At 37.4% G+C, this 22,990-nt stretch overlaps 1 protein-coding gene across 1 annotated transcript in view; it reads right to left on the bottom strand.

Annotated features, from left to right (window-relative positions):
- The window catches only part of B3GNTL1 (UDP-GlcNAc:betaGal beta-1,3-N-acetylglucosaminyltransferase like 1), a 98,665-nt gene that overhangs the window by 58,025 nt on the left and 17,650 nt on the right, over positions 1-22,990 (bottom strand). The window contains exon 5 of the mRNA XM_031060012.1: positions 13,872-13,967. Within this exon, the coding sequence (XP_030915872.1) occupies positions 13,872-13,967 (96 nt within the window). The remainder of the gene's footprint in view (positions 1-13,871; positions 13,968-22,990) is intronic.

Raw genomic sequence — 22,990 nt, 5'->3', positions numbered from 1 at the left:
TGATGTTGCTGGGTGTGAAGGTCAGGCACTTACAGGCACTTAATGTCAAGGGACATTACCAAAGCCAAAACAAGATCTGACTTCTAAACTGACATTCTGTTTTTACTGACTTCTAATGAGATCTATTTTGAAGGGCTTTAAGAGAGACAAGCAGCCTGAAGAATTTTTTATTAATCTAAGGGTAAGATAACCTTCTTTATTAATCTAAGAGTAGATAACCGCAATTAGCAGTGGAGAGAAAGGGTTAAACCAGGCAGTTTTGTGCTAAGACAAACAAACAAACAAATCTTTCTTCAATTCAGGCTTAAAGGTTCTTATTTCTTCCAGAACTGATGATTCACAGATGTTTGGCATCTGCTGCACTTCTACCTAGAGAATGTGTTCTCTTTGTCATTAGACATCTCCCAGCACATGGATGGAGAACTCTCATCCCCTCCACTGCAGCCTGGATGTTATTAAATATTCCTTACACATTTCTGATGGTGGAAATCAAGAACTAGGCATCTACAGGCATGGAAATATGAAAACAGCATCTGCTTATCTATACACCCAAGAAATTACATTTTTGCTTAGTACAGGTATTTAATTTGTAAAAGAATCCAAATGCAGCACCCTTCAATTTAAAGCAAGATTTTTATTATGCTCATTGTTAGTGAAAATATTTAAAAACCCCCAACCTGGCAGTTAGAAAGGGCAAAATGTGTCTGTTCCTCCTACTTATGATCAGGAAAGTCTCACGTTTACTGCATTATTCAGAAAATGTAGCTGTCACTGAGCTGCAGCATTTTACCAGTGCAAGATGAGCTAAACTTTTGGCAATTTTGTTCCAAAATGCAGAAGTTTTTGACCACATGAAACTAATTTCATATATGCCACTGATTCAAAACAAATTTTAAAAAGTTATGTGTTACTTTTGGCATCAAATTATTCTACAGAATCACAGGGATGAAATAAGTCTGTTAAAACAGCTGTGCAAAGTACTCAAATGGTCTTGCTTTCTTCCTTTCCAATAAACCTCTAGCCTGCTTGGAAAGTCCTGTTTTTCCAGACTTCAGTTTGGGAAGCTTATTTGGTAATCAGTCATTTTCCACAGGCACATGGTCTCTTATTTTCTAGCAGCTGTGTACATACAAATTTCCATAAAAACCTACACTTAAAAGATCAAATTTGGAGGCTTGAAACCTGGTAAAGGAGGAAAGATTAACAGCAGAGCACAGGAGTAGTTGTCAAGATAAATTACAAATAGAAAATAGGAAAGCAACATTTACCTATTTTCTCTTCAAAAACAACAAAAAAGTGCATTAAATTTTCATGCTAATAAAAACACATTTATCATGAGTGTGTTTGAAATGAATTTGTGCCAGCCCTGTGACATTGCCCAAAAACATTAGGAAGAAGCACTTTTCCTAAATGCAATGTTTCAAAATTCATTAACAGCAACAAATATAAAGTTGTGGTCAAAAGATGCCCAAAGTTAAACCAGCTGGTGAGTAAATCACTATAAATGGCACAAGATTTGCATACACAGCCTATATGGGGACACATAAAATCCAGAGCCCTCATTATTAGTAAATTCCTGACAATGAGAAGCCCCGAAATAAGAGCAAATATTTAACAGCACTTAATGCCAGTACAAACACACATCTACCCAACAGGGCATGGCAAGACAATTCCTTGGTAAAGCAGGTCAAATTCAGACAGGCAGAGTTAAAACACATTTTAAAAGGTAATTCTGAAAACCATGCCTGAAAAAGGCTCTGTTTTTTGTAAAAGGTAGAAAAGTTACTTCTCTTTGCCAGTTGCTCACACATGGTTATGGACAGTCACAGATTTGAGTCCAAATAACTTTTTTTTTTTAAAAAGGGTTTGACAGAAGTTAAAAAAGCCAAACCCTGTTATTTATATTATCATTAAAAACAGACAGTAAAATTTTTGGTTTGCTGATGGTGGTGACATTTCTACATTCTACAATCCCCAAAGTTAAGGAAAAAAAATTAACCAAATATATCAAATCCCAAATGGAAATTCAAACAACTTTCAGAATATGTGAAGCAATAGCTTCACAGCTTGGTTTCAGAAAGAAGTTTATTTCCTTGTAAAATGTATTAGCTGTGTTGATGGAGCTCTCTGGTAAGAGGTCAGAACTGAGAAAAGATTCCACTTCAGGCTATTCATCTAAAGTTCTACAGACAGCAACAATAAGTCCAGTGTCACAGGGAGGGGACACAACATCAGGCTCCTTCCTGCAAAACAACTCTTCAGCTTGGAATTCTATGTAATTTTGGAAAGACTCTGACTTGGTCAGCAAATATTTGGGTATTGATCCCCAGTTTTCAGGTAATTTGGAGGTAAATAAATTCCTTGGCATGACCCATTCTGGGTATGTGGTCTGCCACAGGCAGCTTTAGGTTCTTACAGCAACTCACAATTACCAATCCTTAATTGTCCTGACTTTAGAGGGCTCAGAGTGTCCTGGCTGGGGCTGTTCCAAGAGTTCTCCTTCACCAGGACTTCCAGCCTGGATGCATTGGCATCTTTCACACTAAAAATTTATATCTGTGAGCAATGCTTATTTATTATTCCGACCAAATTAGCACAAGCCCTGCCACAGCAGTGGTAGTTTGCCATCAGGGCTGAAGCTGTGTTATAATTTTCACCAAAGAGAAAGTTGAATTAAGTTCTATGTCTGGCTGCTTGCACCTGGTATCCTGCTATAAAAGGAGATTTTGGACTTCACCTCTCCTCAATACAGAACTTGAAACTAAAGTAGCAGAGAACACATGCTTGCTACTGAGGCATGTAATTTCTTCCTTCCTCTTTATTCTAAAATTATTCATGTTACCTCCTTGATGAAAAAAAAAAAAAAAGAAGCCCAAGCAACCCAAGCTTTGAGTGAGATTCTTATCACAGAGACCCAGTTCTCAGGCAGCAGTGAAATGCATGCTGTCCTGTCAGACAGAAAATAATTTCTTGTTCCTCAATAACAAAACATGTATTTACTACAGAAACTGTTGCAGCCATTTAAGAAATATTTTTATGCTTTGCTTTTGTCATTTTATCAATGCTCTATTTGTGTTCAATGGCATCCTGCATTGTACAAAGCAGCAGGATGACAGACCCAATCACTGCAACTTGACACTAACGTGCTCACATTCCACGGCTGTAAAAGCCATGAAAGAGTGAATTTAATATATGGCAGAGCACCAGAAATTTGTTTTTGTTTGTTTGTTTCAAATTCTACAAACCATCTCTCTGATCCTGAATAGCAGCCAGGTCCACAAAGTTTCCTCTCCTTCCACTAAGCTGGTTTTATTCATTCTCCTCTGACATGGCCTCCCAAAGGACCAGGGATGATTTCTCCATCACTGCCTGCACCTGCCAAACTAGAAATCAGAAGTACTTTGCAGACAAAAATATTTCTAATTTTCCATCACTAATATATGATTATTTATACAGCTCTAGCAGCAAAGAGGAAAATGGGAATTCATTGAATATGGCATCAATACCATCAGTACTTCAACAAGCCCATTCAGGTAAGAGACAAAATGAGCTACAGTAAAAATTCCTTTAACTATTAGGAAATTCCTATTTACACAAGCATGCCAAGCAGTGCTGACAACAGCAGAGGTGCCCCAGATCACCTGCAACCATCAGAATTTTACAGAAAATGGCTCTGAAGGAAAAAGGATAACACTTCATCAAGTGTAATTTGCAGGAAATTGCTTCCATGTAAGTTACTGTGTAAAAATACAATCAAATTTAGGAGGGACTGTGCTGTAAATATGGTTCAAGCTAAAAGGATTAAAATGTGACATGACACAGTGGCAATTACTGCAGTAAATGAAAGGATCAGCTGTTCTGCGCTTTCTGAAAGGAGGAGGCAAACATCTAGCGAAGAAACAAAATCCATGAAAAGTTTTCAACCCATAATTTTGTATCAATGGACATAGATCTCTCAGAGCAGAACACTGAGCCTTCTAGCACCATTATTCTTTCAGCCCAGGGACAGAACCAAGGCCAACAAAAGTGACTTTGTACACTTGGACTGGGCTGCAGCCCCCAGGACCTGCTCGCGCTGACAGGAAATCGCTGCAGCCTCGAGCCTTCATCTACCCACGTGAACCACAGACCACAGACCAGCCTCTGTTCTCTCCTAATTGTCAACATCTGCTCTGCACAGCTATGAATAATTGTATGACACACACAAAAAAATCTCTCCTACTGACTCCAAAGGCTCTGTTGGGTTTGTGTTTTTCTTCTTTTTCTTTTTGAAGTTTGGCTCCTAGGTTTAAGATTTGCATTCCTCTGAAAGATGCCACTAAAATGGAATTCAGGGTGCGTAGGAAAAGCTGATGGTGCTGGTTATTCCTTTCTGAAGTCAGGTGGCCAAATAAATGGCAGTTGAATAATACGTGATTTTCAAATATTGGAGAGAAATGGAGCACCAGCCCACTGGTGGAGGTAGCAAGCTCCATGAAAGGTTAGTTCTGACTGCTTGATTCATGCCAAGTACAACAAACCTCAAATATCCCAGCCCTAAAAAAGTGAGGATGCAGATGTGCCAATGGACTCATTCAGCATGACTTGAATTTCAGTTCAGACAAGAAACACATTTGAGGACAGCTTAGCAGCACTGCTACTTGAAACCTCCACTTCCCTGCTCTTTAAAGTGAGCCACCAGGGCTTCTAAGACTGTCAAACATTTGAATGGAGCAGTTTCTAATTTATTCTCATTTCACAATCACAGAATTATTTATTTATTAAAAGTAGAAGAGTGCCAGTATGAAAGCTATGGCTAAAACTCCAGGGTCATGGCCACGCTACAATTTTAGATGGTCACTAGGCCTGGCTGAAAAGGGAGAGGAGAAAGGAAAAAGGGAGATGCACATCAGCCTGTCTGCAGCCCTCATTAGCAGTGGGGCTCTCCATGAGCAGGAGAAGCAGAAGAATGGAAGGAGAAATAATTAAAGAACAAATCACAAGAGCAGGCAGTCCTTGCCAGTGTAATTCTCAGACACTTTTCCAGGCCAGAAGACAACGTGATAAAGTTTTCTCAACTGACTCCTGCACAAAGCAGAGATTGACTGTTGGCTGCATTTAGGACAACACTAGGAAAAAAAAAAATCTTTTCTTCTTCAGCTCAGGAAATGCACAGAAGGAACAGAACACCGAGAACATAATGCTAAACATGCCTCTTTTAGTGTCTACACTAAAACGACTCCTTTATCTCTCCTTCTGGCTCCTGTGATAACAGAGCTGAGATTTCCCTGCAGTTTCCCAGCTGTAAACGCTGTGACAGTTCATTTGCTTCTTGCTCGCCTGGGCTCAGTATCACCTTGCTGGCCTGGCAGTGCTCCAAGTGAAGTGTGTAAAAGTGTGTGAGCACATGGACAGTCTGGCTTCTCTCAGAAACATTAAAACCCTTTGAAATGCAATTGCCAACCTGGTGACCAATTTACCTCCTTCCTCTGAGGCTTGATGGAGAGAGAGGATTTCATGAACACAGAACTGTTTTCTCCAGTGTTTTACAGTCAGAATATTAAGATGACTCTTCCTCTGCTACTTTCTTATGGGTGGTTACATTCCAATTTCTTCATTAAAAACTACTAAGCAATCTGCTCCTTGCAAAATGAATGGACAGTTAAGGATGTGGTCAACTTGTGGCTCTTTTGTGAAGCATCAGGGGAAGACAAAATTGTATGGGGGAAGAGATGAAACCAAGAATGAAGTGAGAAAGTGAAAGCTGTTGAGTGCTGTAACAGCCAGAACAACCAATTCCAAAAGTTGCAATGGAAGAACATGGCAAAAATGAAACAAAACAACAAAGCACACCAAAGAAAATACAGAGTATATGAGTAGAGAGTGTAAGATCTGCCCATACAATCCCAAAGTCCCCAAAATCCCAGTGTCAAACCAATGGGTTTCAGAAAAATAAAAGTCTGGAATGCATGCTCAAAATAAATTTCAATTGTCACGGAAACTATTAGGTGATATTAAACACAAACTTGGACCCTGGTTTTTTAGCTTTTAAAACAGCAAATGGGCTTAAAAATGGGTACACTAGATGAGACAAATCAAACCAGAGGCAGAAGCATTTGTATAATATGTGCAGTCTGATGTAAAAAAATAAAAAAAATGCCAAAAATCAACCCATCCCCCCCCAAAAAAGGGAAAAAAAGGGAAAAAAAGGGAAAAAAAGGGAAAAAAGCAAGCTTAAGCTGCATTATTGACAACACACTTATTTTGTCTTTTGTGGCTAGATAAATTCTCCAAAGCTATAAATATCAAAACATTATTTTAAGTACAGTTTGAGCTATTCACTAGACAGCAAGCTGTTTCTGCCATTTATCTTTTCTACTTCATCAAATAATCATGACCCTGAGAATCATACATTCATGATTATATTTATTTCATTCTGACATTATTACAGTATAGGTATGCAAAGAATTATCCAAAATAAATACAGACCTCTTGGCATTCTCTGGAATTACACACCTGAAAATAAGAATTCCTTTTACTATACAAACTTTCTGAACACCTATCTTTTATGTTGACAGGCATGATTCAGATCCACTCCACTAAACTCAACACCATGAATGGTGTTGTTGTGAACCAAATGAATGGTACCAAGTTAGTCTAATAAAAAGAAGCCTTGTAACATCTGCTTTTTCTGTTTCAGTAGCTCTGAAGATATCAAAGTAGTTTCCAGCAACTCCTAAATCCTCCTACTCTGTTTACCTGCAGCATTTGCTTTTATATATTCTCTATATTCTTTGCATATATATTTGTAGCTCTGTAGCCTATTATTGCAGCTAGTCCCAATACTGTTCCCTTCCCTGACAGGCAGAAAGATAAAATCCATTCCAGAGGCTCCAAGGTGGGTGTCCAAGGCCCCTTTCCTCGCTTGAGCCAAAGTTGGAGCCAGCTCTTGGGGACACATTTTCATAAATAGAGTTTAGTTCCTATCTAAAGTGGGGAGGACTCAGAAAAGGGTTTAATTACCTCACCACTTATGTCTGTAATTGGGGATTTCTGTCAGTTATGTTGGTTTGCTGAACTTCTCAAACTGTATTCACCCTGTGCAGGGGTAGGCATTTTCCAAATCTGCCCTTTGGAGGCCTCCAATAAAGACCAGCCTTTATTCTACCTCCTATATTGATATTTGCTGTTTCATTTTGAGGTTCTTTAAGGCATCAGTGGAACTGGATATGCTACTCACATTTAGGATGATGAAATTGCCATAAGTGCACAGAAAATATCCATTTTTTATGAAAAAGGACATGCTGTTCACAGCTACGTTGATCCAAGCTAATGCACTGAAAAGCTCGCTGTAATTTATTTGCACGATTTTAGGTCAAGAAATTCTAATCACAATCCATTTGGCCAAGACTGTAAAAGCAGAATAAAAATCCCATGTCTTGTTTGTCACACAGATACTAAGGAAAAAAAATACATAAAAACTGAATTACTCATTAAATCTGGATTCTTATACTCCAAAGCTGTCAGATTGGACAATGAATCTGGCTTTTCTACAACACAGAAAGGAAAAATATAAATTCAAACACAACAGTATAACATATATTGTTAATACTTGCGAGAGGATATGGTGGATGTAAATATTTTAAAACTCAGCTTCCTTAAGCAGTTAAAAAATCAGAAAAGCAACAACTACCATGGAGACAAATGTCAAACATGGCAGGGTGAAGTCAGTATAAAAAAGTATTAAGGAACAAAATCTTGAGTGTGACAGATCAAATAGAATGAGCTTAACTCATGCTCATACACAATTTTTAAAACAGTGAAAAGCTGTTCAGTGCGCAGTTACCAAAGAGAAATATTTTTTCCTATGTCTAAGGCTAGAAGAGGGAGTTGCACTGCAGATAAAATATGTTTGAAATTCGTAATTTTTATTACAGTAGAAGCCACAGTAAAAATATTTCTCTTCTTTTTGGAATCAGCAGTTTGATTTTCAAATTCAAAGACAGCAAATTACAGAAGTGAAGGGGGTATCAGCTCTGTGATCTCACATATGGACTACTAACTGAAAAATAAACATCACTGAGCTGGAAATGTCTGTTTAGAGTGGGCTTTTTGTTCTGAAAGGAAAAAAAGTTAGGGCTACTTCAATATCCTATCTATTACTTTAAAATAAAGACTGGATTTTGTCCCTCAAAAAGAGGAAAAACTATAGTTCCTTAAACTGTAAAAGGCAATGATATTGAAGCTCAAAGAGAAGCTTAAGGATTGTTTATTTGGAAGTCAGCACAAGCACATCAACAGGATAAATATGGCAGATCAAACAAGAGTTAAGTGGAGCACTCAGAAACTGGAAGTTATTAGTTAGTTCCATCCATGTCCTTAACTCAGCAGTAAATCAACAAATTGTCTTCAATTATTTTAACATCTTGCCCTATTTTTCAAAGTAATTTTCAAGAGTATTGAGGAGACATACATGTCAATATTAACTTGGAAGGCAAATTATGCATTTCTGAAAATTCAGTCCTGGACAGTTTCCCTTTACACTTGGCATTACCTGTCCATCTCCTACATCAAATATCTATAAAAATGGCATTTAGGATGCAAATCTGCTGCATTCTTTATTGGTATCATTAATTACTAAAAATACAAGAAAATATCATCAGCTGGAAAAAATTATAGCTCACACAGAAATAACTGTTTCCTACCAGTTTCATTTCTATGTCCATCAAAGTCATATCAGGCTTTTTCTGCCATACAAGAATCCGTCATGCTGTAATGCTGCATTCATCAAGAACATTTTGGAATAAAGTCAAACTTATTGTAATCTCAAGTCCCTTTTATACCATATTACAATATTTCTGTTCCATTTTAACATTATCATGTATTATGAGCCACATTCCAGCCTTGTTTAACCATGCAAATTATCAGGCAAGATATGAAGAGGAAAAATACGAGTTATTTAACACTCCTTTCCCTATGGGACACCTTTAAACTCATGCAAAACTGCACACACACAAAGCACAAGCTGTATACATTTCTGAATTCCAGCAAACCTGTTTCTAAGTTCAAAATATGTGACCCTGAGCTGCCTTTTCATAAAGCCTCACTGGGAAGTTCTAATTGTGCTTTGAGTTCACAGATGTGGCTAAGCCACTTCTCATTAAACTTTCTAGAATTCCATGAACCCTTTGACATGTATTTTCACATGTAAATATAAACACTGTCAAGCTTGTGAAACTTTGGTTCATTCTCCTCCAGAGGAGAACAAGGATCAACCAACCACAAAAGGAAGCAGCCAGTTGGGTTTTTTTTTTAATATGGTACAGGCTCAATCCCATACAAATACCCATTCCAGATTACTGCTGGAATCTGCTGTAATAACCAGCAACTTTGGCAGTTTCACTCAGCAGAAAAACATCAGTTCACTATTAATGCCACATTTTTAAATAATATGGGTCAAGGAAGAGGAAACAGTGATCAAAAAAAATCCCGAGGAAGTGTTGAGTATCTTTTTATTGAAAGACAACAAACACAAGTGAGCCATTAATAGTGGCAAAGATGGGGGGAGGGAGGGAGGGGGAGGGGGGAGGAGATTTCAATCAGCCTTTTCATGTTTTATTCATTCTTAAGTAAGAAAGCCTTTCCCTCTGGCCAGTTTTTGCCTTTACTAACATAACCAGACAACAGGCATTGCATACATCCACTGTCAGATTGCTGCCTTGATTATTATTTCAGTTGTGACACATGGACAGCCAACCCAAGCATTAATAAAGTGGAATTTTTTGTCTGCAGGTAGACAAAAAACAGCTGCTGTAAGCCAGAGATATTCAATCCCTGGTACACCTGGAAAATTCATCCTACTTGCAATCGACTCCTACCAGCTTTTGACCATTGAGAAGTTCCCTATTGAGCCACATGATGAAAATGGAATATTGAATGCACTGAACTGATGGAAAGAAAAGTCCAGCCATGCTCTCAGGTCCTTCTTGCCTTTAAAATAAGCTGCACAGTCTAACTCCACCACAATGCTGGGACTATTTCCAAATGGAGCATCTGTAGTAAATGCTGATCTGTAGCATGAATCTTTAATAAATTAAAATATTAATTAAACTCAAATAAAGGATGACTTAGTAAGTAGAAAAACACAGTTTTTAAAGCTGTCAGTGAAACGTAACAGGCATCTTTTAGAGCACAGAGACGTGTGGTATGAAATGTTAATTATTGCTCTTCTTCCAGGTGGTTGGCAGAGATTATTGCTGAGAACCACAAATCACCTGTGACAATTTCCAGATTTATCCAACACCAGGAGCTCCAAGATAACCTTCAGAGTCCAGCATGTATCAGGAAGTCATACAGACACAGTCATCCAGAGTCACTGAGGCTTTTTCAGACAGTTATTTATCTAATGAGTTATTAATCTCCAGTCCAGCCTTATCACGCACAGGCCTTTCCTTGTGGCAGGAGGCTCCTCAGGAGTCACTCTGAGCTTGCTGCCTGCTTCCTAAATCAAAAACCACGTGAAGGGCTGGAAATGTCTTGTCCTTGAGGAGGAAAAATGGTAGCTGAGGTGGGATTGTGCTTCAGGCTGAACAGAATACTTCACAGGCTGAGAGACCAAACTAACCCAAAGCAGTGATTTAACAGATGTGGCCATGAACTCAGCTCTTTTACTTACAGTCCTTAAAAATGACTTGCATAAATATTTGTGCAATTAATCCAACCTTAAAACCATTCAGAACTTTTCACTTACACAGCCCAGTAAACATTTCCAGTGTAAAAGAAGGGCTGCACGATCAAACCTCAGGCACATTTACAAGCACAATTTGGACTCAGATATCCCACTGGATTAGTTTTAATCTACATTTTTTTCCACTTACTTCAACATCAAAACAGCCAGTTCTCTTAATTTGTTTGCTCATTTTCTTCCTGTACCTGTCACTTACTGAACAGTTACAATTATCCATTTTTATTTGTTTTTTTTACTCTTGACCAGAAAGAGCAAGTCTTCCAGAACACATGTATTTCAGGTTTATACCAGCATACCCATAAAAGTGTGGTTTGCTCACCTGTCATTTATGCAAAAGATAACATTCAAGAAGCAAATATTGATCTTTTAAATAGTAGTTCTTTATCATCATGCTCTCTTTGTACTCTCTCACTCCCACCACACTCTCTGGGGTATATATTCTGAAATTTCACGCATACCATCAAGTATCTTTGGAATGTTACAGTATAATTGTTTAGAGAAACATTTAATCCCATAGTAAGCATCAAGAGGCCAGGGCTAAGGGAAAAGTTAAAATGCTGGCAGCATTTTATATTGAAAGATCTTCTCAGCATGAGGACCAGGGATGGACATTTGATTCAAAAATCTGGTATTGACTCAAGCAAAAAAACAAAACAAAACAAAACAAAAAACCCAGCATCCAGCACAGAGGTGTCTGAAGACACTTCCCAAAATATCTGCCTCCAACCACAACTCCCAAACCTGGCTCTGGGCACTGCCCAGCAGAGCAATCCAGGGCCACAGGAAATTATTTGATCAATAACATAAACATTTTGATAAACAACATGATCTTGACAATTGGCTCTTTTTCCTTTTGGAATTGGTCCCTTGGTTTCCCCATTCCCAGTACAAATAATCTGCATGTGCATGGTGTGAAAATGCAGCAGAAGTGACTGGAAAGAGCTGGGCACTGAGTACAGAGAGAGCTAAAAAAAAGCTAAATGTGCTTTCACTACAGGAATCTGCTGCAGATTTATTTAATTTACAATGTGCTGTAAATTAAAGCAAATTTTCCTCAATTCCCTCAAGTACTGCTCCTCTCAGAGATCCTGCAAATCCATTAGCACAGGTCCATCATTATAGATTTTTTGGGGTTTATGTACTGAAGAGAGTTAAGAAAAACCACATACACACAAAATAAAGCATATGATATGGATAGATGAGTGGGACCTTAGATAATTGATTCATACCCTGATTAAATTATAGGAGTACAGCTGAAATGGCTTTTACTCCCAATTCCTCCTCTGTCCCACACTGCTTTAAGTAAGAAAAAGCAAAATAATTATCCCCCTATGTAAATTTCTAATCAGAAGATTACAAAAGCAGAAGTGCCACATGTTCACAGAAACCAAGCAGCTCTTTTAGCTCCAAAGTTGGAAAAGCCAACGTGCCCCAGGCTCATGTCACAGCTGAAGTTTGATAATTGGGCATCTAAAATCTCCTTCCAAGGGGAGCCTGTGGTGCTTAAGAACACGTGAGTTGGAGCTGGTGCAGCACAATTTCTCCAAAACTTCAGACACTCATGGAATTCTCAGAAATCTACTGTCTTTGAGGAACTTCTGTTTCTGCATTCAACTTAGTGGAGAACATGTAGCATGATAAAATAATGAGGAACACACAAATAGTGTCAATCTATAAAGCTCATCTTGTTAAACTCATTAAATACCACAAGTTCTGCTGGTTCCAAACACAATGTTTGATCCAAAACTGCTAATCTACCTGTAAATGGAGTGATTCTAAATTATATGTAAAAACAATGCATTTATTAAGGCTTTAAGAGGTATTAGTAACATGTAAGATTGCAAAGAACTTCCCAGGTCATCATATTTGCATCCTACTGTTGGAAGTAATATTAAATAATCTCTTCCAGAACACATTGATTCCCATCTTATTTAAAATGAAGGTTTTGGTTTTGGGGTTTTTTTTGCATAATCTCACAATCAGAATATTTGTTTTAATTTTCCACTCAATTCATCAAAGATCAAGTGGCCATTTAGCTGAAACACTTCAGATTGTGTAGGACAAGCTTTTACATCCTCAAGCTTTTATTTCTTTTCACCAGAACAGTGATCCAGATGCTGTCAGATACACACATTGGTTTAAATCCATATTTTTTTCTAATGCCACACTCACAGGCAAATCCAAATAGTCCTTGGGTAACTTTTTCTGTAATTACTTGCCTTGGTGAATTACAGGGAGCTGTAATACCACTGGTGATTTTGAAACCAGGTCTGTAGATTACTCCTTGTGTTACAATGACCATAGCAGGGCCTGTCAGTGTTTTTTTGGAGTTAGGGGAACATAATGGAGTTTATAATGAAGTCTAACAAATAAGGATATGTTAATCTTTTCAACCACTTAAATTCAAGGAAATCAAAACCAAATGTCTTTCTAACACAGCATCCCAAAACCCAAGCCCAAATACTTGGATCTCAAAGCCGGCTGGGATGTTTTCTGCAAACCATCCATTAGATTTCTTATATTCTGTACAACATTCCTCCACAAGCTGGATTGATTTCTTCCACAGCTTAACTTGTTTTTGCCAAAGTCTCTTTTAGTCTCTATTTTAGTTCAGCATTGGCCTCCTGCCTAATGAAACAACTGTTCTTTATGCCAAAAACTGTCATCTTCAGTTGCACAAGATGCATCTCACTTACAAACAATGTATAATGAGCCCAATGTTTAATGCCTGAAGAACTGCTGCTTTAAAATGATCTCAAGCAAAACTTAAACAGATACAGGAGTGGTCAGTACCTTGGGTGGGAGAAGAACCATTCTCAAGAAAGAATTTTTCTTTCCCTTTTGCATTTAAATCCACTTTTTGAACAGAAAACCATAATTTTAGAACATGAAAGCATATATAGCTAACACAGGCAGCAGTGAGACATGTGAGGCTCACTCCAAACCTGAAAGTTCATTCTCACTCAGGGTGAGGTCATTGCTCTGTAATGATCACCTGCACCACAACCTTGGCTTCTCTTGAACAAACTATGTTTAAATCTGATCACCTTAATAAACTATCAACTGATGGACTGAAAAAAGTCCATCCAAATAAAGCTATTTTACTATTTTTCTGTAATTTCAGACCCAGCTGGAGCAGAGATACCTGTGTAAGGAGCTGTTCCTGGCTGAGGTTATTGATCCAGCGAGTGTATCGTTCAGTGGAGTCCAGTGGCTCTCTTCTGACTTGGCAACCAATAATCTAAAGCAGAATTACACAAATCCCTTTGGTTAAACTCTGTACACCCACGTGGCAACAAAACAGTATCACAAAACAAACATTCAGAACGTGGCAACTGCAGGAATTAAGATTATCTACATAGTCCTTGCCAGCCCCCTTCTAGGTTCATAAGGTAATATGGTACAGTTGCTCTGTTCAAATGTTAAATAGTTACAGATTTTAAAGGTCTCTAGGAAACACTGAGGAGTATCTTTACAATAACCTCATTTTTGGGAATATTGGAATCATTGTGGTTGAAATTTTCAAATGAAATTTTCCATAGGCAGACATCTAGAATGCAAAATTTCAACCAAAAGTTACTCCAGCAAATGAAAATTGGAACTTGAGTAACATCAGACTATCCTGCCAACAGTCCCATAACCCATAATACCCCCTATTACTTTTAATTAATATAAAATAAGCAAAATCCCCTTCATATTCTGATTGTTTTGTTCATGGCAGAACAATGGAGACACCTAATTTTGATTTGGTCACTGAAGTACTGCACACCCATTTGAGCAATATCTCCTTATCTAAAACTCTTCTGTAGCTATACAGGTTAAATATGAATTTTAATATTATTATGCCAGTAAGTGACCAGAAAGCTTCCAATATGTATCAAAGAATATGAGCAGCATCACATATTGCCTGTATCTGCACAGACACCTATTAAAGCAATTTGATGGAAACACTGAACTGTTCACAAATCTCTGATTAGAGAAGGAACAAGCTGAGGAGAACCCCAGGAGTGTGACTGGACAGAACTCTGCTGTTTGCTCCTCCTGAAATCCACAGTCTACACAAAACCTCCAGGGTACCACAGAACATAATTATTTATGCAAAGTATAAATGTTTTATACCAACTACTGAACTCCCAACTACTGTAACTCTTCATTGCTCTTCCTGATTTTTCAGGTGCTTCCCACTGAGGATGTGTTTGTCCACTGAGAACTAGCACCACAGGGTTTCAGTGTTTCTGAACACTGAATTGTGATAAATTCTGTTCAAGAACAGGTGGGAAAATCCCTTGGTTTATTTTCCACCCTAAGCATTGATAAATCTTCCAGGTATCTCTGTTTGCAGAGCTTTAAACTGCAGAGGGATGTGAGCAGCCAGGCCAGAGCTCTGCATGTGCAGTTGTGAATACTTTTGATGTGGGAACAAAAACACCATGAGAAGATCTTGCTGGGGGACTGTTGGCAATGAAACATCACAATTTAGAATATGATTAAATACAATCAAAATAATAAGCATGGAGAAAAAGAAAATGTTATTTGCTTATCCCAGAAGAATAAACCAGAATGTCTCTGAACTAGGAAATGTTTCCTCAATGACAACAACAAATTACTGCGGAAAACTTCAGTCCTCATCCTAACTTAACCCTCACATTACAGCTAAGTAATACTAAGATATTTTCAGAAGGTTAACCTAAAATTCTTTAAAACTGAATATCAATTGGAAGAGTTCGTAGAGATGTTTTTTACAGCACATCACAGAGATAAAAAACTTCAGAAGTCATGTCAGATGTAGGTCTATCCTGTGCTGCAAGGATGCTTTTTATTTAAAAACAAAATTCTTTCTAGTATTCATTAATCAAGCCCTCCTTAGCCTTCTCTTACATATCCTAGGTTTTTCTAACTTTCAAAGACACTTTACAAAACTCTGCATAAAAGGTAAAAGGGAAAATTACCTTTATTTTATATCTCAAGCTATTCTATAACAGCACAAGATGGAAACTTAGTTTCTTTATTTAAAGAGTCACAGTGAAGCTGAACAGATACAGAACACAAGAGCTTTGAAAAGGTGAGAGATTAAAAAGGAGAATTTCAAATTTGTTTTTCTGAAAATGTGGTTCTCAATTACAGCCAAGTTGGAAGTGCAGTCATCTCTTTCCTGGCAGCTTGAAATTTAAATTAGAAGCAGAGGACAGTGTTTCACATTTTTATATTCATTTCTGAGCAGACTGATAATTTCATAAATGCTGTTGGTAATTTAAGCAAACTAAAGCAAATGCTGAATCCAGGTGCTCAGCTAAAGGACTGTAATTCCCTGGAGTCCTAAGAACAACTGGTTCAAATCCCAACTCCTCCCACTTGAAGGGAAAACTGAACAGGTTTGGTCAATTATCTGTACACACACGAGGAGAGGTGAGGGTAGACAGCAGAAGTGCCATTAAATTGGATCCTGACAGCTCTTTTCTGGATTATACATCACTGTTTGTAATTTCTAGAGTTTGACTTCAAGTCTTAGCCAAAATTCCCTCCTTCTTCTATCTAGCCTCACATATAATTCCATTGCATGCTCCAGTTTACTTCTCTGAATTTTGGCTCACAATGCTGGTTCTGTACTTACTGTAGTGTAGGTCTTAAAATGCTTTGAGCCTTTTGGAACTGAAAAAAAAATTGATGAGGAAAAAATCCTCATCAAATAAAGTCGTTATTTAGGAATTACTGGTATTGCAGTGAGAAAAATCAATGGGTTACATTGAATTTAGCTATAATTTCGAGCACAATCTTTGGAAATGTAACCTTGCAACACAACAGGAAAGTAGCTGCAAGCTCATTACCAAAGTTAACTGCTGTAGGAAGTGCTGTGTTTGCACTCCCCTCTGCCCTAAGAGCTGCTTTCGTCTCATTTGTAGAATCAGCACCACTCAAAGCCACTTTTATCATCATTTAAGAAGTTTGTTTTACAGACAAATGTGAAAATTGCCACGGTGCAATCAAGTTTATTTCTAGATCCTCAGCCCAGCAAATCCCCCACCCTTGCGCACTTCAGCTGTGCCATTCCCTCCCAATGGCACTCTGACACGTGACTGGGATTTTTGACTTGTGCCAGCAAGATAAACACCACCACGCTGAGCCTTTGGTTCAGCATCTGCAAAGCCCAGCTCATGTAACCAGCTTCTTTCACACAATGAAAATCAGATTATTTCGAGCACAAACAGCTTCCTCCAGCTCCCCTGTGTAAGGTGTGGCAGCACAAGCAACAGCACACTGGTTCCATTTCCTCCATGCCTCATAGAGGTTTTATATTCACTGAGTATTTCCTTAGAGCTTTCAAATTGAAGCGAAAAGTTTTTCACTGTTACTTCTCTCATAACATTTAAAATACTTTGATAAAAATCTTTCTGGCCTATATTACACCCATTCCTTCCAAGAAACTCTGCAGTACAAATATCCTTTTTAGTATTTTGAGTATCTGTTTCTATGCAAAAACAGAGTTCATCCAAGTTTTAATTTCTGATCTAATTAGACAAGTTTGTTTTTATTATTACATATGCTGGAGTGTGGCACATACCTGTACCTAGATTAAACTATTCAATATATACAATAAATGCAATAGACTTCTTATTCCAATTGGAAACTTGTTGAAATGTAATATTAATGTTAATATTACTAGCATAATTAATAAATCTATTATATTTTAATATTAATATATTAATATTATTTGTACAGGGAGCTGTACCATGAACAATGAATAACAGAAATTTCTGGCTCATAGCAAAGGACAGTGGCAGTTCAGGAAAAAGCAAAATTCTCATCAGGACAGAAAATCCTTTCTGCTACCACAGCAATAAGATAATTTTCTTTCTAGACAGATAATTACTTTTTTAATGTATTAAAGGTAACTTAGAGCTCTTTAGCTTTTTATTTAATTGCAATCAGCATTGGTGTCTCTGGAAAAAATATAAAAGAATTTATCCTTTATAGCAGCAAGAAACAGAAATAGGAAGAACAGTAAAAGCACAAAATAGGGGATTTATCTTAAGTACCAACAAATACCTACACTGAAAGGCAACACAAGTAAATTTTAAAAACAAAAATGGCATAAAATGAGCTCTGTGGGAAGAAGTGGCCAAATACAGGATCAGCTTGTGGCCCTACAGTGCTGCTTCACCTACTGCTCCACCAAAAGCCTCCAGCATCTGCCAGTTCTGTCTAGATGGTCTCAGACAGGAGTAAAAATGGCATTATTGGTCTGTATTTAAGCACCAGAATCTCTCTTCTGTCATAACTCTGCCACTTCACACAATTAGGAGCAGAGTTAATGAATTGTACCTAAATAACATTATCAGAATGAATGTCACAGACATGTTCTTTATGCCACTGCATTGAAAAGATCTTCAGGAGTTATAAAGCCAGAACAACAGGATTATGATAAAACTAAAGCAGTACAAATAACAACAGTGAAAAGAACTCTGAGGTTCTCCAGGTCACAGCACCCTGGAAATAAAAATCCAACGAGCACATTCAGTAAATTCAGAGTTATGCTCATGTTCAGAGGAACTGGGCAGGATTATTACACACACTACCAAATCCTGCTCAGAGCCACTTCTAGTCACTGTCATCTACTGCTTCACCAAAAGCCTCCACTCTCTGACAGTCTTGTCTAGATAGTCTCAAACAGGAGTAAAAATGGCATTATTGGTCTGTATTCAGGCACCTGAATCTCTTCTGTAATAACTCCACCACTTCACACAATTGGAAGTGGAGTTAATGAATTGTACCTAAATAACATTATCAGAATGAATGTCACAGACATGTTCTTTATGCCACTGCATTGAAAAGATCTTCAGGAGTTAGAGAACTACAAAGCCAGAACAACAGGATTATGATACAACTAGAACAGTACAAATAACAATAGTGGAAAGAACTCTGAGGTTCTCCAGGTCACAGCGCCCTGGAAATAAAAATCCAACGAGCACATTCAGTAAATTCAGAGTTATGCTCACGTTGAGAGGAACTGGGCAGGATTATTACACACACTACCAAATCCTGCTTAGAGCCACTCCTAGTCACTGTTCTGTGAGGTACAGAAGTGTCCTGTGAGATGAAAAAAGAGAATTTCAGTCCCACGTCTGACCTGTGCAAAGCCCAGCGCTCTGTACCCAGTCAGACACGTCAGAACTTGTTCCAACTTTCACCAGTGGTTCTGAAACGCAATATTCAGGTGGAGATGTTTCTTAGTTTCATCATTTTGGAGTTTTACGTTTTGCCTTGCACATTGAAGTGGAAAAGGAAGCGGGAGAGAGGAAACAAAGTTTAAATGAGTCGGCAATAATTAAAACCAAGGCATTTTCTGCAGATGTGGTGTTTTTGAGTTTTTAATCACTACAGCTTCCTTTGCCACAAACAATCTTCCTTATTCAGGAGGCAGCCTATGTACTAAAGAGGAAATGAGGATGAAAAAATAATTGGTCTTCAATTTTATCCCAATATTTTCCACCTTTGTTTTAAAAGAAGAGGAAATGAACAAAGACAGGCAAAAGCATAAACTCTCCACAGGGCAGTAGGCACTGGATGTACAAACACACCCAGGAGTTCTTCATACAATGTATCTTCTCTTAAGGAACTTTATTATTGAAACAGGTATTGAAAAAATATGCATTTTAGCATGAAAAAATCCTTGGCTTTTCTGTACAAAATAAATGCAACTTTCAAAGGTTATACAAAGTACAGAACTTGATTCTACATTCTGAGGAAGAATGTGCAGTGCTCTGTTTCATTTTAGAAATATGACAGAACGATGTAAACCTCCTTGAAGAGAATGTCATTAAGTACTTAGTGATGCTGTAATTAGAAAATCATAACATCTGATCCTAGATAAAGTTCAGAAAAGAAAGATTATCCAAATAACAAGTAAAATAGGGAGGATTATCTCAAGGGCACAACACCTTTTTCCCCAATATGCCTCTTTATGAGAACCCACAGATGGAAAAATCCTAAAATAAAAAGCTAATAAGAGTTCTTTTTTATTATAAATAAATTGTATTAAATAACTCTTATAAGAATTATTTAATAAGAGTTACCTTATCCTGAATGTTTAAGAGCAGCTTTAATAATGAAGTCCACATCTTTTGTCTTAAGGAAGGGTGGATGTCACCTCTGCTGTCTCCAAACCCTACTTCAATTATTTTTGTTGTAGTAATTTTATGCAGTAATTTCCTTTAAGAAATATTTTGTGATCACTACTTAATGCAATTAAAAAGGAAAAATAAACTAAAGAAATATTTTTATGCGGTTCAAATCTTCCCAAAAGTATATACTGCAGGAAGAAGGTAGTAAAATGTGTTTCCTCTCCCAGTCATTTCCAAGGGAGGAAATTGTTCTTCAAAACATGACACCTGTGAGGTAATTTGCATTAGGTGTAAATATACAAAATACACCCTGGTGTATTTAAAACATGTTTTAGAAATTATAAAATACGTTGATATTGCTGACTCCCCAAAGAAGCCTTTAGGTCAGATGAATATCCATTTCCACAGATGCTCCTATCTTGGAGCAATCCATTTTTAAGAACACCTGTTAAACATTCTACTTGACCCTAGTTCAAGTCCAAAGTCCACAAAAGGATGTTACATGCTCATTTTCAGCACATAAAAAGAGAGTAATCAAAAACCAAGGAAGTCTGAATTTTCTTTAGTGAATTTATATGAAAAATAAGAAGTCATGGTGTAATCAGAACAGCCCAGCTGAGCATCACAACACAGGAAGATTTTAAAAGATGTTGTCACACATGTGAATTCATGAAGTTTGAACATGACATTTTGGGGAAAACTCCAAGTAAATATCATTGAAGAGATACCAATTTCTTTTGTCTGTAGCTTCACAAAGTCTGATTGGATTGCAAGAGTTATCACCTCAGCCAAATGTCTGAACAACCAGGAGGAGGGAATCTTGATTTTCAAACATTTTATGCTTCAGACATAGTTTTAAAAATCTAATATGTTTACATGAATGAAATACATTACAGTCAGACTTCCATGAATATCAAACTCCAGTAATCACAATCATTTGATGGTGTTATTGGCATGTGGAGGCCATTTTAAACACAAATTTAATTACAAAGTCGTGTCAGTTGGGCTGTTTCCCATTTGGGCTATTTGATTAAATGTAGAACAGACCTAGGCTGACATCGTGACTTTGAAAATGCTCTGTGGTTTTTTCAGAAATACCAAATTAAAAAAGAACTTTATGGAAGCTGCCTAATAAAAAGCAAAGACACAGCTGAATTCCAGCAGATCTGGATGATACACATGGAAAGGCCCAATTACCAAAAATGTAAAAATAATACTCTCACATGGTCAAAGAAAGAATTTTCATATTCTCCAGTGCAAAAAAAAAAATCATATTTTTTCCTCTAAACATCCTCCAGTGTCACCACTTCTGACAAAACCTTCGCACAACTGGTGGCTTTAGTTTCTACTCTCCAAACCAAAAGAGAAGATTATTGAAAATAATAAAATATTTATGTATGATAATGAATTAAATTCATAAATAATAAATTAATAAACAATAAAATACTTATATATTAAATATATTATTATTTATATGTACTTATAAATTACTTTTAAAAGCCTCTAATGACAATTTCCTGAAGTGAAATCTATAAATGTTTTCATAAGTGTCTATATTGGGTAACCTTAATTCAGAATTATATTTTCCATATGCTGGAGAAGAATGTACAAGACTTGGTAGTTTGATAATAGTTTGCAGTAAAATGGAACTGAATATAAAAAAAAATTCTGCTGACCAGAATAATTAAGACTAGTTCATGAAAATATTGCTCTGGACATAAAAAAATCAACTGATGTTGGACAATCAACAGCTGCATGTAATCACCTCAGGAATATAATCTCATTTTCCTTCTGTCTATATCAAAGATAAACCAGAGCCTCTTCAGATCTACTCAGCCCCTTTAGTGGAGCCAATTCCTGCTAACAGGTTCATGCAAACAAATTGGATTTGTCATCCAAGACATGACAGCACTCAATGAATGTCTCTCCAATAGCTGTTGGTTGAATTAATTCTTATATTAAAATTAACTCTACAGGCAGTGCTTGCTGGGACAGGCCCGGGCAGCTCCCACTGATCTGTCTCAAACCTGCAGAGTAAGGGAGGCACAAGGAGAGCTCTGCAAATTAACTAAGGAGAAAAAAAAATATTTAAGTTCTATGCAAAGAAGATTTTAGTCGACTTCACATCCAAAATAAAGCATTTATCAGAGGAAAATCTGCTAAGCTATATGCCACAACGGAAGGACAAAGCATTTAAGGGGAGATGGTAAAACTTGGACTTCAGAATTTAAGACACAGAATGAGAGAAGATCACCAACAACCTCGCTGAACACAGGAAGGATGCAAATTAAATAGAGGTCCAGAACTGAATTTAAATGGAGCACAGAGAGGTAACATTCAGCATTATGTAGTTCTGCTTTATTGCAGTTTAATAAAACCTCACAGACACTCATTGTCTTTTCACACCACAAACTTTCAGAACCAAGTGGATCCGATCATTTTAGCCACAAAAAAAGAATGATATGATTCAAACTAGTGCTCTCTGTAAGCAGAGCACTCTCCAAGGGAGGGAGGAAAAAACAGTCTTGCTACTTTCTAACACATGGCAGAAAGGTGTGACAGGTCCCAACAAGCAGAACAGCACAGGGTACAGTGACATGAAAAAAAAAGGTATTAAATTATGACTTTCAGAATTAAAAAAATATATGTTTCCAGACCAAAAGGAAAAAAAATCCTCTTAACTTCTAAATGTAGTTAATTTGTGAAGTTCAGGGGTGGGGAGGAAACAGCCAATGCCTTTGGCCTAGAGCTGTGCCCTAAAGAAAGGAGCAGCTCAGCTCTCATTCATCTGCTGCTTCCTCCAATTCCTTGGCCGATTGTGCAATATTTGTTTCAGCTCTCCCAGGGCAGGTGAACAGGTCTGGGAGCCACCAGCTCCCAATGCCAGCCAGGAATTGTTCAATTCACTCAATCCCATCAACTATGTTAGAGTCACATTAACCATCAAAGATATGCAGAATTCAGGCAGTTGGTGAACACAGGCAGATAATCAACAGATAAAAATGGCTTCAGGCACTGCTGCTCTTGATCTAAGCCAAACTACAGAATAAGCCAAAAATCTGCTTTAGAGATGCAAAATAGTGAGAATTGCTCATTGAATAAATGCAAATGTATATTCATGTTCTCTCACACACCCAGGTATCCT

The sequence above is a fragment of the Geospiza fortis genome, unplaced genomic scaffold (genome assembly GCF_000277835.1).
Source record: "Geospiza fortis unplaced genomic scaffold, GeoFor_1.0 scaffold244, whole genome shotgun sequence".
Classification (NCBI taxonomy): domain Eukaryota; kingdom Metazoa; phylum Chordata; class Aves; order Passeriformes; family Thraupidae; genus Geospiza; species Geospiza fortis.
Note: the sequence above shows the minus strand (reverse complement) of the source record. Positions and strands in the feature narration are given on the sequence as shown.